This window comes from Phasianus colchicus, chromosome 1, assembly GCF_987193195.1.
Source record: "Phasianus colchicus chromosome 1, bPhaCol1.hap1.1, whole genome shotgun sequence".
Classification (NCBI taxonomy): domain Eukaryota; kingdom Metazoa; phylum Chordata; class Aves; order Galliformes; family Phasianidae; genus Phasianus; species Phasianus colchicus.
In genome coordinates this window covers 59420866-59435455 of record NC_143436.1, presented here as the reverse complement: position 1 = coordinate 59435455, position 14590 = coordinate 59420866, and the positions used below count along the sequence as shown (strand labels likewise).

The window sequence follows — 14590 nt, the reverse complement described above, 5'->3', positions numbered from 1 at the left end:
ATTGCTTTAGGGAGTGTTCTTTTTGATTTCTTTATCTATTCAAATATATTGGGTATGATACTGAATATATACCAGAGAGAAAACAGGTGAGTGAATTTTTATGAGAAAGGATTATATTTGGCTCAAGCCAACTTCATTCATATGGTTAGAAATTATTATAAACTGTAATACAAGACTTAGAATAGGAAAAAATGTATTTTAATACAAAAATATGGATGCAGTTCATCTGTGGAATCCAAACCTGTTTATGTAGATGTGAGTTACATGGGAGCACTGGACATTGAACACGGTGAATCCACTCTTGTTCCCTAGGGTGTAAGTGGTGGTTTTGGTGATGAACAAGATCCCTGGCTATCAAAACTGGTTGCTCGGCCAGGTAACTGCAAGAAAAACATTAATTTTACAAATGTCATTAATCTGGCCGTGACTCATACTCATTTCAGAGAATGAGGGAATCCCTCAGAGAAGAACCTGAGTCACAACCAAACCCTTCATGGGTCAAAGTCTTAATCAAAACAAATAATGGAAAGAAATTTCCTGGAGACTAAAAATTCCTCTGACTCCTTCACAGGAGTGAATGGTAGGTACCAGGATAGGTACCTCCTTCATCAAACATATATAATTCAGAAAAAGCCAGGAAGAAGAGAGAAAGCCTCAAAAGAGGCTTCAGTTTTGCATTGACTCAGTTTCCCCATCCTCATACTCTTCAAATATTCTATTGAAGACTTGATGTTTTTTCTATCACTGGAGATACCGTGCAGCAAAGCAATACACAGTGGGGAAGCCAAATGTCTTGTGCTGCCTAAAACAGCAAATAATTTTTCTACGGAGAGTAATCTGAAGAAGTTCTTGATGGTGCAACCCCTGTGTCCTAAAGCAGGGCCTGCTGCTTGTTGAGTCTTCAATATGAATCTTTTCATACTCAAAGTTGATTAGCATTTTGTATATAGAAAACCAATAAGATATGGACACACCAGGCTGAAGACGGAGTCCAAGCCTGGGGAGCTGTAGATACAATCATCAATCCATATGAATAATCTTCCAATAAAAGTCTACTTGAGTAAATCTAGAGATAGTTGCTATTTTTCTTTTTTTGCCTCTAATTAGCATAATTAGCCAGTTTCAGATTACTGTTTTAGCATTATAACTGTTAATGCTGAAGATTTTTGAATAGAAAAAGATTGCCTTTGAACTGCTTACATATGATCTCTTAAAAATGGATGGAAGATCAAAATCTCAGGAATTTTAAAGGTTTTAATGTTACAGTGCTGTAACGTGTAGTATCCTCATGAAAATGTTTAAAATGGCAGATATAATAAACAATAAACCTAAGCAACTAGACATAGTTGTGCAGAGGGTATTATAGCAGCGTGATATATGGGAAGTGGCAACCATGATGTGCTGATTTTCATGATTCATAGAAGCACATAAATGGGGAGAGAAAATAACCCTAAACATGCAATATACTCAGGAGAAGAAAACTGTGCTACTTCTTACCTCTACCAATGGATGCCAGTGAGTTATTGGTTTACGTGGGTAAGCCAACATTTCATTCCAGTGATCTCTTCCAAGGCCTTCAGCATCTATTCCTGTCCGACATACTCCGATGACCTCATTGTGCCCTACACTGAGAATTGTAAAGAAAGAGAATTATTTTTTAATGCAGTTTTAATAACATTTGATGTATAATTCAGGTTACTAGTTTCATGCAGCATAGAATATATGTCCAAGATTTTCCTGGTATTTATTACAGATATTAGTTTTAGTGGATTTGTGGCAATAAGAAATTCTGTAATACCATCCAAAAACCTCCAGCCACTCCCAGACTGTTCCTAGGAGCTATAAAAATAGCAATGAAGACTTAACCTTTGCCATTGAAATTTTACAGACCAAAACCCTCAAGGAGAGCATGCTTAAGTTTTGTTGTAGGGGAAGGTGATGGAAGATGCCAGGGAATAAATTCCTGCTCCAGATGTTTCGGATGTAATTTACACTACATATCCTAGATCTAATTAATATAATTGGAATTTCTGCTAAAAATGTGAAAGGTTAGGTGTTACATCAGTGAGGGGTTTACCTTAGTATTTCAGAATTCCCAGCAGTGTCACAGACAGTCTTGAGGGAACCCAGAAAGTCCTTTTCTTTACCTCCTTACAAGTACCTGAGACTAACATTTCCTACTTTCCATTTAGTTAGCTTTTTGAAAGGAGCAGCTGGAGAGAACTGGAGGTGCACAAGTTGCTCTACATTTCTCCCCCCAGTGGTGTTGCAGTGTCCCTTTCATATCTGAATGTCTTACTAACAAATATGATCAAATATGATGGTGAGGAAAGATAATCTGACATTTTGTATTAGTAAACTGGACTTTCAGTGTTTATTTGCCCTGCGATCTCAAGAGCTCATTACTAATAGCCCTGGAAAGAAGCAGACTTGGATCAGACACAGTACTGTCAGTCACAATCTAATTTACCTTGCAATATTTGAGTTGATTTGAGCAGGAGTCTCCTCAATTCTCAGTAAGGATACAGATTAGTTGAAGCTAAGATGTGTAATCAGTGAGAGACGAACTGAAGGATTCATCCAAATAATTAATTGTGGCTTAATTTAATGAGGCAATTAGGCACTTAATTCTTTCTTAGGCATCTAAATTTCCATTGATTTCAAATACCTGACATTTAAATAGAAACTGGAGGCACAAGCATCTTTTAAACCAGGAGCCATAACTGACCAACTTTTACATTGTATAGCATCTAGATGGGGACAGAAATGCATGTCACTTCTAGAGGCAGGTAAGGAGTTCTATCCAAGCTTCTGCCTTACCACAGACAAAATGAACTGAGTTCTAAAAGTTGTGGAAGCTTTAAGTGTCTAAAGGAAAGGCACAAAGACTTTATTTTTTGTGACACTGCGACTTACTTGAAAGTTCAGGGAGGTGGAAATCAGTTGCTTGCTATGATCAAATAATGTCTAACTGAAGATTAATGTTCGGAGAGAAAACAGTGCTTACCGATCATAATCCATCACTGCAATGGAGAGGCTGACCTGGTCCACATTCTCTGGAGGGATATCAAAGATGATGGCCTCGTTATAAACTGGATTGAGTGTATTCTTCTTTGTGGTTGTTTTCCGCTTTTTCAGTCTTCGACCCTCACACATCAGTGACACTTTCACATATGGATCTAAGTAACAGACAATAAGTTGTGTGTACTTGGACTCAAAGCCATTCATACATGTAGCATATATACAATATTTCTGTAGGTATGTCATACTTATAAGACATAAAATGCAATATCTTTAGTGATGTTGGGAATCCATGCTTTCAATATGCTGTCAATGCAATGGAAAGGTATAAAATTTCTGAATGGATGTACCAAACACCACACCAAAGATAGCAGGTATGAAGGCTGCCCCAAAAGTAGTGTCTCCAATTTTATTATGTTGGCCCTTGATGTCAGAGATAGATGTTGGTGGTATGGCATTAGAGGTTGAACCTTCCTGACAATACCCTATTACAATTTGTTGCTGTGCGACAGATCGCAGCAGAGGGGAAGGCTGACAAAATGGTGTCCAACATGGAAGTGTGTATGAAACAACAGTGCTTTATTGTGAATTCCAAGCAGAAAAAATCACACCCATTGAAATACATCAGCACTCGCTGAACATTTATGATGACCAAACATCAGATGCAAGAACAGTGAGGAGGTAGGAGGTGCATTTCAGCAGTGATGCTGTCACAGCAGCTATGGAACTGTGGGTCACTTCTGCTGGTGCAGATATTTATAAGCATGGAATGGAGACTCTTTTTCATTGCTGACAAAAATGCACAGCTAATGGTGGAGACTATATTGAAAAATATACGTTTTGTAGCTGAGAATTTGCTGTATCAAATAGTGTTATTGTGATCTTTGTAGCTGTTGTTTCCATGGAAATAAATAGGAGGCAATACTTTCAGTGTGACAGATATAGGTCCTATACTCATTCTGATGCTACTTTCGTTCAGAACCATGCTAAACATGCACTAAAAGAAGAGGTTGTTTTTTGTCTCCTTTCTGAGTAAGCTCTGCTATGCTGTTTAAAAAAGAAGTAGATTCACCTGATGCACCAGTTATATCCATTGCTTTGAGATTTCTGCATTTGATGACTGTTAATGTCATTCTCCCAGCAGTAGGCAAATAACAAAGGGAAAACATGATCTCACCCAAATCTATGCTTTCCTGAAAAAGAAAAGCAATTATTAGAAACCTAATCACACTGCCAACAATTCAGTTCATACCATGCTGAAATTCAGGAATATTTTTACCATGAAGAGAGACATCTTTTGATATGTTTGAAGAGAAACAGAAACAAGAATATTTGGAACATACAGAAAGAGTACCAATAGGATAATATTTTAATGACAGGATCTAGAGTTACTAAATTGAGAATTTAAATCAAAAGCATAGCCAAATTTTTCTGGAAGCATTCATGTTGATTTCACAGTTAGAAAAGCTGCTGAATCTTGAATTTCACACTTGGAAAAACTCAAAATGCATTATCCCTAGTATAAAGAAATCAAGTGGGATATTTAGATCACACAGATTTCCTTGCGTTTTAGCCACTGAAATGAATGCAGCAGTTTTATTCATTCACATATGTATGTATCTGAAAGGTTCATCCTGTCTGAGAGCTTCAAAAAGATGAATGTGGTTCTAAACATAACTAGCCTTATTGATTTTACTCTGTTTAGTGGATTGTTTTGTTCTAGAAGAAAAGCAAAGCAAAGGAGTAGCACCTCAAACTTTCCTGCCTCAAGGACAACTTCCAGGGGATCTTACACTAGGGAAGATAGATAAGATCTGAATAAGATCTTGATCATACTCATGGAGAAATAGCATCTATGTTGTGACAACGTGTTGTAAATTTAAAAAAAAAATGCTATATAGTTCAGATGCAATATCTGCCAAATGGGATCTAAGGAAGAGAATTTCTATTATTTTTTTCCCTTAACTATACACAAGAACATATAATTTCCTAATATCACACAAGTTTAGCTTTTGAGATATTAGTTATATTCTGAATTATTCCTGTTCTTTTAAGGTAGTAAATAACTTTCTACGCCTCCTCCTCAAACAAGCAAACATAATTAACCCTACCACAACACATTAAGAACAAGTCAGGATTTTTAAATAATAGCTTGTAAAGATCTTGCAAGGCTGTCAGCTCAGTAAGGCAGCAATTCTCAAGCATGCTCATATGATCTTGAAGGATTATTTTTTAACTTCACTAAAATGCTTATTTTTAATTCACATCTTTAGTATTTTATCTGTCAGACCAGCAACTACCCTGAGATTACAAATTTGAATTGAGCTGGATTTATGTATTGATCTAACATCAGAAGGTGAGCATGACATATTTTTAAATGATGCATGCTAAAATAATTATTGCTGGGTAGATGACAAACGTTGCTTATAGCTATGAGTCAGAGTGAGGATTTTTCACATTGTTCAGCTACATATATGAAGTCTTACTAGCTTCCCTTGGGTTAATGCTTTACCCTGAAATAGATACTTCAAATCTTTCTTGAATAAAGATGGACTTAATCACATGCATAGGTAGTTTTTATTCTTTTTTTTCCCCTGCACTGTGAACTCTAGATAGAAGAATGTAATTTTAAAATAGCTTTAAAATCTTTGTTGCACTGTTAATAGAAGATTGACTTTTGTGTAGGTTGGTCAGTGCATAAGTTCAGTCATTTTGCTGTGATTCTGTTCTAAGTATTAAGAGTGGTGTGCATGTGAACATTCTCCATGGGTAGATTTCATGCTTGTCAGGATTTCAAAATGATTTAGTCATCTAGTCTACATAATAGAGCCATTTCGTACCCCCTTTTGTCCAGTTTCTTACTTTGCCACACAAACTGCACAATTTTGTACCAAAGAATATACACACAGATAGTGAACAAATTCACTTTTTTTTAATTGTGAAAAAATAAAACTTCAATAAATGAAGTGTAATCCTTTTCAATTATTTATTAAAGTGATAGTTGTCCTGTGTTATACTTTACAGGTTTGTCATATGTGGAATCTGTGTTTTAAACACAGCTTCTGTTGCTACCATTGCTTTCTGAATTCAAACTGGTCCTCATATGCATATATGAAAGACATCTCATCCTTTTCTTTGAAAAGAAAATGCACATCCCCAACATTCAGCTATTCAAAGTGTGAAGTCTGAGTTGAGGGAGGTGATGAGGATGGGTTGGGTCATGGAGCACAGTGAGAAGATCATGAAAAAGACTGAGAGGGCATAAATTCTTCTTCCAGAGAGTTGATTTGTGTAGGTGAATAGAAAGAAAATCATTTTTTGCAAGATGGGAGAATATACTTGAATCTTCTATTATTACATTCTGAAGATAAATTATACATGCACTCATAAGTTTGAGTGAGGTTAAATGATAAACAACAATTCATACAGGACTATTTGCCATAACTTAAATGCTTTTAAAAAATGCAGTGCTCAAAACACTTGCAAAGCTCCATGTGGTGGTTACTGTATTTTCTGAAGACTTATGAAAACCCTCAGTGCTTAACAAAATGACAACAATTTGATATTAATGCTTAGTCCTTTTTCTTTCCTTTCTAAACCTTGTGTACTGAATATATATATTATATCAGAAAAGAACTTGTAAAATTCCCTGCAATCAAACCCGGTGTTTTTGACCACCAAATGATAAGCAACATGCCTAATGCAAAATAATGCCTGGACAACGAATGAGGGTGAGGTTTTCAGCCCACACATCAGGCCATGAAAAGGGGTGTCCTGAAGTTACCAGAGCTCTGTAATCTGTGATACTCTTCAGTTATAAGGGAAAAGTTTAGGACCGGGAAAAGGCTCTCTACCATTCCACTATTTATTCAGGCATCCCTTGAGACCTATGATCTACATCTGGAGAAAAGGTGGCTCACGTCACTCTGAAATATCTGATTTTCATACGGCAGAATAATACTCATGCTACTACACGTGCTATGAAAATAGGTAAATTCTGCAGTAGGCTAGAATACATACTATTTCAGATAAACACCCTTGTCTATGTCAAAGACATTTATGAGCATCTTGTCATAAGATCGGAAGGCTAGAAATAAAATCAGTAGCTACATTGCACTGATCTGTGGACACCATATAACTCTCCTGGTAAAGAGAACCTGTTGTGATAGACTACTACCAGCGGTTAGGAGTTCCCATGGTCCTCTGAGGTCAAATACAAATCGTTTCAGAATCCTTTGAAACAACTCTGATGATTTTCTCCTTTTGATTTAACTTGATACTAGTTGCAGCATTTGCTAATTTATTTATTTATTTACTTATTTATTTATTGTCTTTTTGGTTAGCAAGGAATTGAAATTCCTAATATTTTTACTAAATTTCTGTTCTGAATATCTGTCAAGACTGGTAGTCTTTCTTCATACGTGGGTGAATTCTTATGGTTATATGTTATGGTTATAACTTAAAGAATTATGTTAGGACCTCTAGAAATTATCAGGCAACTGAAAACAAAGATATTAAAAGTAATATAACTAAAATATATATTCTTTGGAACTCACACACATAGGGTGAAGCTCAAGAGTCATGAACTTTTAAATTTTCTTTTGGAGGGTTAAGGATAAAATTACATACATATAAAAGCATCAGAGATTGGGCACCACGTGAAACGGCTGGGATATCACACATTTTATTTTGTTTTTCATAACTTGTGTGCTAGAGGGCCATGAATTTGGAGATGAATACACAAGTTCAGACATAGATAATGAACAAAGTAACGCTCAACATATAAACTTCTTCTGAAAGTCTTTGCCTATCAAACTGACTATCATGAGTAACATTTTTGAACACCTTGGATACTTAAGTATTATTTCTTTTAATTGAGATTTAAAAATAGGATTTAAATTACTTCAGAATGCCATTGCTCTAGAAAATTTGTATTCCTCTTACTGTATAATACACTAGGTAATTAAGTTCACACAACTCATCTGACAGGAACCCTTTAGTATGAGCAAATCTACGAAAGCTGGAGTACAGACAACATCATTAACTGCATCTGCACTACAGTCCACTTCAAAAAACCATGACTCAGAGGACACAGACCCAAAACCAGCAGCAGCCTCTCATGCAAATCTGAGTTATCCTTCAGACTGCTTTACATGTATCACATGTATCACATATTCTCCTATAACTTTTTTTAGAGCAGTACCTAGGTAACTCTCATGACACTTTCTTTCTTTTCTTGGCCTATTTTGATATTTTTTTCTTCTTAATTTATACTCAGATTTTAATTAACAGGTAGTTTTACAGATGCTTGTAACCATTATCCCCCCCATCAAATTACAATAAAAGGTACAAAGCGCAATAAACAAAGAATAAAAACTACTAGCATCAGCACAGCTGCACTAATACAGAAAGAAGCATTTGTTGGTACTGCATATCTTTTTTTTCTCTCTTTTTTTTTCTTCCCCATTTATTTTCCTTTTGTGTATGGGAGACATCATAGACAACTAAGGAACTGGAACGGTGGTAGCACTACACCAGTTTCAGTTATTTTTATGGCTCCCAATCTACCACACTATTCAATCCATTTTCTGTCACAGCAATGCTAGAACAAAATAAAACAAAGGAAACAGACTGCAAGCATGTCTGTTAGCTACACAGATTAATTTGATTTTTTAGATACAGAATGTAGATTCTTTTTTGAATATCATAATTATCATCCTACAAAAGCAACCACCCCATAGTGGATTTGCTAGCCAGTTACCAAGTATGTGTACACATCCATTGTTCTATGTCTGTTTGGGATATCAGCCCAGAGGTTGGCAAAGTTGGACAAAAAATCATCCTTATTCTATTACTTTGTCATCAGACCCACCAGAGAGCAGTACTCACATCTTCACACTTAGCTCTGTGCAAGCATTTCTACAGAAATGTTCCCTAGTTATGTCATAGACAGAGTAGAGCAAGGAGAAGTTTGTGCAGAGAAGCACAAATTAGCCCAATCGAGTTTTTAGTTGTTGCTGGACAAAATTCTGCTGTTTCTCATAGAATCATAGAATCACTCAGGTTGAAAAAGACCTTAAAGATCATTGAGTCCAACCACGATTAATTATTCTGATTAATTTGTCCAGTCTTGACATTAAATTTAATCAGAGATAACATTTAGCTAAGAATATCTAGAAATCCAATGAGAAAGTTAGTAAGAGATAACAAGTTCAGGTGGTTTCTTTTCACATATTACCACCCATATTCTAAAATGAATGAAAAAAATTATTTACCAATTATGTTGCCAATGAGCAAATCTACATAGAGTCCTGCTGATAGGTGAAATACAGTGTCTTTTTCACAATAATTTTGTAATAATAATTGGTCATAAATGTATTCTTGCCATTTGTTTAGGTGATGCTTGTTCCTTGCCTTTACCTTTCTTTTTCAAGTTTTGCAATTCAAATAAAATCTTAACAGCAACTCAATATAGATTATTACAAAGAACAATGTAAATGTTACTGGAACTCAAAATTGCATATATTTGTATTGGTATTAGTGTGTCTTTTATTTCTGTTGTTAAAATAACAGTGATTTGCATAATGAATACTGCTCTAGAAATTGAATTTCCTATGAACCATCCACGTTAATTTCCTGGTCATAATCTACAATAATTAATAATTTTAATTTTTAATCTCTATTTTACTACTGAGGAGTACTTTCCCAATAATTCTAATTTAAATGGTGTTTTAATGATTACAAGAGTTGATTACAAGAGAAAATTCTTAGATTGGCATTAATTTATTTTACACTTAATTCCTAAAGAAATGATTTATACCTTTTCTCTTTCCATTTTCCTGCAGTATGTTGAGTGACTGCCTATACTAAGTAGTAATCATTTTCTAGTTGTCGTAGAAATTATTCAGACATACATTTCTGAATTCTTAGCTGTTCAGACATATTAAAAGCTATCTTTCTGTACAGTTTGCAATAATAATAATAGTAATAATAATAATAATAATGATAATAATAAAGCAGTGGCAGAATTAGACATTTGGACTTTTTGAATACTGTTTTCTCATTTATGCATTTTGAATTTGATGGTATTTACGCCAGCACAGACATTGTCAAAATTGCATGACGTCTGAATAGGACAGCTAATTCTACTATCTCTCAATGGGATTTCACTTTGGAAACCTTGTCCTCACAGCTAATATTTACTTCCCTCTCCTGTTATTCTTTGCATACAAAATTCAGCTCTTTTTCTTCTTCCCAGCACCACTTATTGATTGAGTGGTTCTCCTGGGAAATGAATCAATGAGATCTGTGTTTGTTCTTGCCTCTGTAGAAGATGGTATAGAGACATTGGGGTCTGTTGCTCCATAATGACTGCGTCTTCCTCTTCAGGAGGCCTAATGTTTGTTTTAGCCAGATGTCCTGATTGCTCTGGGTAAGAGTAGCTTCTGATTGTGATTCTGATCACAGAAGGAGGACTCCCTGAGACAGCAGTTAGGGTCCTGCAGGCTGAATGCTCCCAACAGGAGACGAGGAAGCTTCCTGGTGCTGGTTTTGTCAACCCTTCAGTACTTAACTATCTGCCTTGTGCACATGGGGGGTAGTTTCATCCTTCTCGCCAGAAAGGAAGCTCATTCATGCCTCAGAACACCTAGGAACAGAGACACTTATGCAATCTAAATGTGGCGTCTACTGGTAGGTGAATGGAACACTAAGTAACTTCAGATATATTCATCTGAAGGAGCAATGCATTGATTGCAAAGAGAAAATCAGCAGCAAGAAATTCAGAGGTCACTTAAGACCCAGCTACCACCTGGATGCAGAAATATTAATTTCCTCAGGGTAAACCACCCTCTTCATTCATCTAATATCTCTTACATTTAAGGTAGATCAAAAGTAGCAGTTAGCTTTTAGCAAGACAGAATATTCAAATGATCTGTTGTTTCAAATGAAAAGAAGTACTCAACAACTGAAGCTGCTTTCAGGGGCTAGTAAGAAACCCATTCTTTCTCAATTGTCTTCTCTGGCTACCAACCAGGCTGAAAGCCGTACCAAACCTAAATAAAAAACCTAAGCACTTTCCCTATAAAGACTGACCAGAGTATTCTCTCATTCACCCAGCAGCAGGTAATCATATGGATCTTTTATATTATCAGGATTGATTGGAAAAATGACAAGTGCCAGCTATTCTTGGCTATAAAGGCACTGTTACCTTTACAGAAGTAATAAACGTTTCTGTGCTTACAAGCCTTTACTCTTTCACATGTGTTTAACATTATTTCACAGTTTTTATGGACATTTCCTGAAATGGTAAGGTAAAACCATTCTGATGAGGATGGCTAATTGTAGTCCCCTACATTGCCAGTAATAAAACAGCTCCTGATAGTTCTGCTCTTTGAATGTCAAGAAATAAGATAATCCAAATAATGTGGCCTCAAGGTTTGACTACATAAGAGAAATTGTTATTAGCTCTGTACGACTACTGCATTACTCAGTCCAGTGTGCTACTTTTATCCACTTATAAAATTGTAAACTACAGGGAAAACTAAGGAAAACTGCAATAGCTCTGAGTGAATGGGCTTCAATTGGGTTTGATTTACTTTTCACCAATATTTTGAGCAACAACATTAGAGGCAGGTGTTTCCAAAGCAGTCCATCAATTTTCAAATTAGAATCAGAAATTGATGAACTTTCACATCCAGAAAATATTAGATCATTTCAAGAAGTGTCCTTTTTGCCTAAATGATTTTATGCACTTAAACTCTTGCTAGCAATTCAAATGGATGGGTTTTCTTTTTTTTGTTGATTAAAAAAAAGAAACAAACAAACAAAACCACGCAGTATATATATTGGTAATAAGAAACTTCAGTAATATACGCAAAGCTTGCAAGCACTTTACAAAAAAAGAAGACAGATATGTTGACTAAACAGTTTATGTGATATTGTTTGCCTTGGATGCTATGAAATAGTTTCCTACAGTGTACTAAGAATTACAGTATACCAGTATACTGCACAACCTTTGCAGGTGGTCCAAAGCTGACTCTGGTTTGTCTTTTAATTCAATCAATCAAACGAACAAAGTAAATAATGGATTATTTATTGAGAATTCAACAACCCATGTTGAAGCAAAACTGGGGGGTATTAATATCATCAGATATCTAGGATACTTCTTTTCCACAGCCAATTTTACACCAAATTTATCTTGGTAATTTAACATTAAAAAAAGAAAATGCTTTAGCACTTACAACAGGTACATGCTACATATTATACAATTGCTGCAGGCTTCCAACAGAACACATAACAGAGAAACAATGATATGAATGAAAAATTAAAGGAACAAAATACAAAATACAAATACAAAAGATGAATAAATATCAACGGTTGAAAACTATAAAACTGAGTATGTGAGGTACCAATCCTGCACTTCATAAAAAGTCATTTCAAATTGTGAGGGGGGAAAAAAAAAGGATTCAAACTGTGGTTTGCCACATAGTCTTTGGTTTTACGGCCAAAAAGATTCAGTGCATCCAATCAGACTCACCTTCCCTGGGTTGTGTATTTCCTCTACCAAATAAAAACTCCTTATGGATGTGCAAGCAAAGCCTCTAAAGATGTCTGCCTGATAGTCTTTACACAGTAGAGAATCTCCTGATCTGCTGCAGCAACTTCCTTCACGGTAATATTTTGCAGTTCGTTTCTTTGGTAATTCTGTCTAGTGGATCTTCAACTCCTAGATTGTGTCATAAAAATAAGTTTTTTTCCAAGTAGACAATAGGAATGTTTTTAACTTCATTATATCTTCTGAAGAAAAAAATCTGGACTATGGAAGAGACGCAGAAGACTAAAAGCTGAAGAGAGGCCACTTCTGCTGTACTTTTTAAATTTTTGGACCAATTCTACCACTTCTACCATTTTCTACTAGTTATCATTTAGCAACAATATGAGCAAACCACTAGTGAAGAAAGCACATCTGAACAGTAAATCTAGAAATTTCATACAACATACAACAAAACAGAGCAAAGGCAAGGAAGGAAAAAACATGAGAGAAATTTGCATGTGGGTGTCTTGATTCCTCCTTACAGTGTAAGTGCCTTCCCGTTGAGAACCCCAATTTTCTTTTTTTCTTATGCCTGCCTTGGATATAGTTATTTTTTACTAATTGCAAAACCATCCAGACCACGTTTTTCAAGGCTTGATCCAAGTTCCATTGACTCTGGCAAGTACTAGTTATTTAATAGCTAGTTAGTGACTCTGGGAAACTTTAGATCTGGTATGTAGCATTGTAATTCCCCACTGACTAATATCTTATGTGCTGTTTCTTGCTGTGCAGGATTGGCTCCCTCATCTTACAGTTTCTGAAATGTCAGAATTAGCAACTTTTATTACTAACCAAATTTTAATCTACATGAAACAGCAGAAGTAAAACACAAGGCAACACACTGCACATACAGTAACAGGACACCTTATTGGAGGGCTCCGTTTTGGCAGGATAAAACAAAACAAAACAAAACAAAACAAAACAAAACAATTACATCAGTTTATTACATAATTTGCTGAGAATTAGGTGAAGCTTGTGAAAGTGCAGTCACTGAATGCTTGAAAATATTTTGTGTGTATGTGTTTATTGTTAATGATGTAGGGAAAATTTATGCACATGGAATACTACAAGCTACAGTGGCAGAAAGGCTGAAATCCAAATGCTAGATGGTTTCTCTTAAACTTCATCCAGAGTAAGATGGCGATGGCCAAAACAAACTAAGCACTGCATCTGCATATACTAACTCTTAGTGAAGTAGAAACTTTGATTAGAACACAGTGCCAGATGTATATTAGTCTCTCTATAGTATATCTCTCAACAGCATCATCTGCTATGCCATTTCAATCTGCCTAAAATGGGATGGTCTAGGGATTCTAAATTACTGAAATCTAGTTATAAGCTAAAGACAAACTCATCTGTTGCAAAAAACCAGTAAGCATACAAATTACTACTAAGTTATTAAAGATAATACCAACACTAGAAGAAATATATATGTATATAAATATATATATATATACAAATATAAAAATATCAGTACTATATTATCTCAAGGCCTTAAACGCAGATTTAATTTAAAGATTGAGAACATTGTTCTTAAGTTGAAATCTGAGTTTGATCAAACAAAGCATACAGAGATGCGATTTTCTAGAGGTGTGCCAGAGGCTGTTCACAGCAATTTGGTAAACCCCACAGTTGAAATAAATAATTATTTTCTTGGATTCACAACTGAAAACTGTCCTCACTATGTTTTGCTGTCTGGTCTTCTCCTTTCTCAGGAAATATTTCGCTCATGCTCAAACTAGTGAGCAAATCCAAGTCCTTGTCCAATCTAGTCATGCACACCTAGATTCCACCATCCAGCAGGTATGCACAGCATGAGAATATTTGGGAGAAGAGACATGGGAAGTCTCTGGTTCTATTGAAGAAATGGTGTGAAGATTCTGCCTCTGATGCAATGTCTAGTATTTTTTAAAAATGGGGATGACGAACTATTTTGGTTATCTCCACAGAGCAGTGGAGGGGAAAATTTCTATA

At 35.5% G+C, this 14590-nt stretch overlaps 1 protein-coding gene across 1 annotated transcript in view; it reads right to left on the bottom strand.

Moving 5' to 3' along the window:
* Window positions 1–242: 242 nt before the first annotated feature.
* Window positions 243–14590, bottom strand: part of SYT10 (synaptotagmin 10) — a 32873-nt gene continuing 18525 nt past the window's right edge. The window contains exons 4-7 of the mRNA XM_031589733.2: window positions 4094–4214; window positions 3008–3179; window positions 1498–1627; window positions 243–380 (exon numbers count right to left, since the gene is read on the bottom strand). Coding sequence (XP_031445593.1) covers window positions 309–380; window positions 1498–1627; window positions 3008–3179; window positions 4094–4214 — 495 coding nt within the window. The 3' untranslated portion in view covers window positions 243–308. The remainder of the gene's footprint in view (window positions 381–1497; window positions 1628–3007; window positions 3180–4093; window positions 4215–14590) is intronic.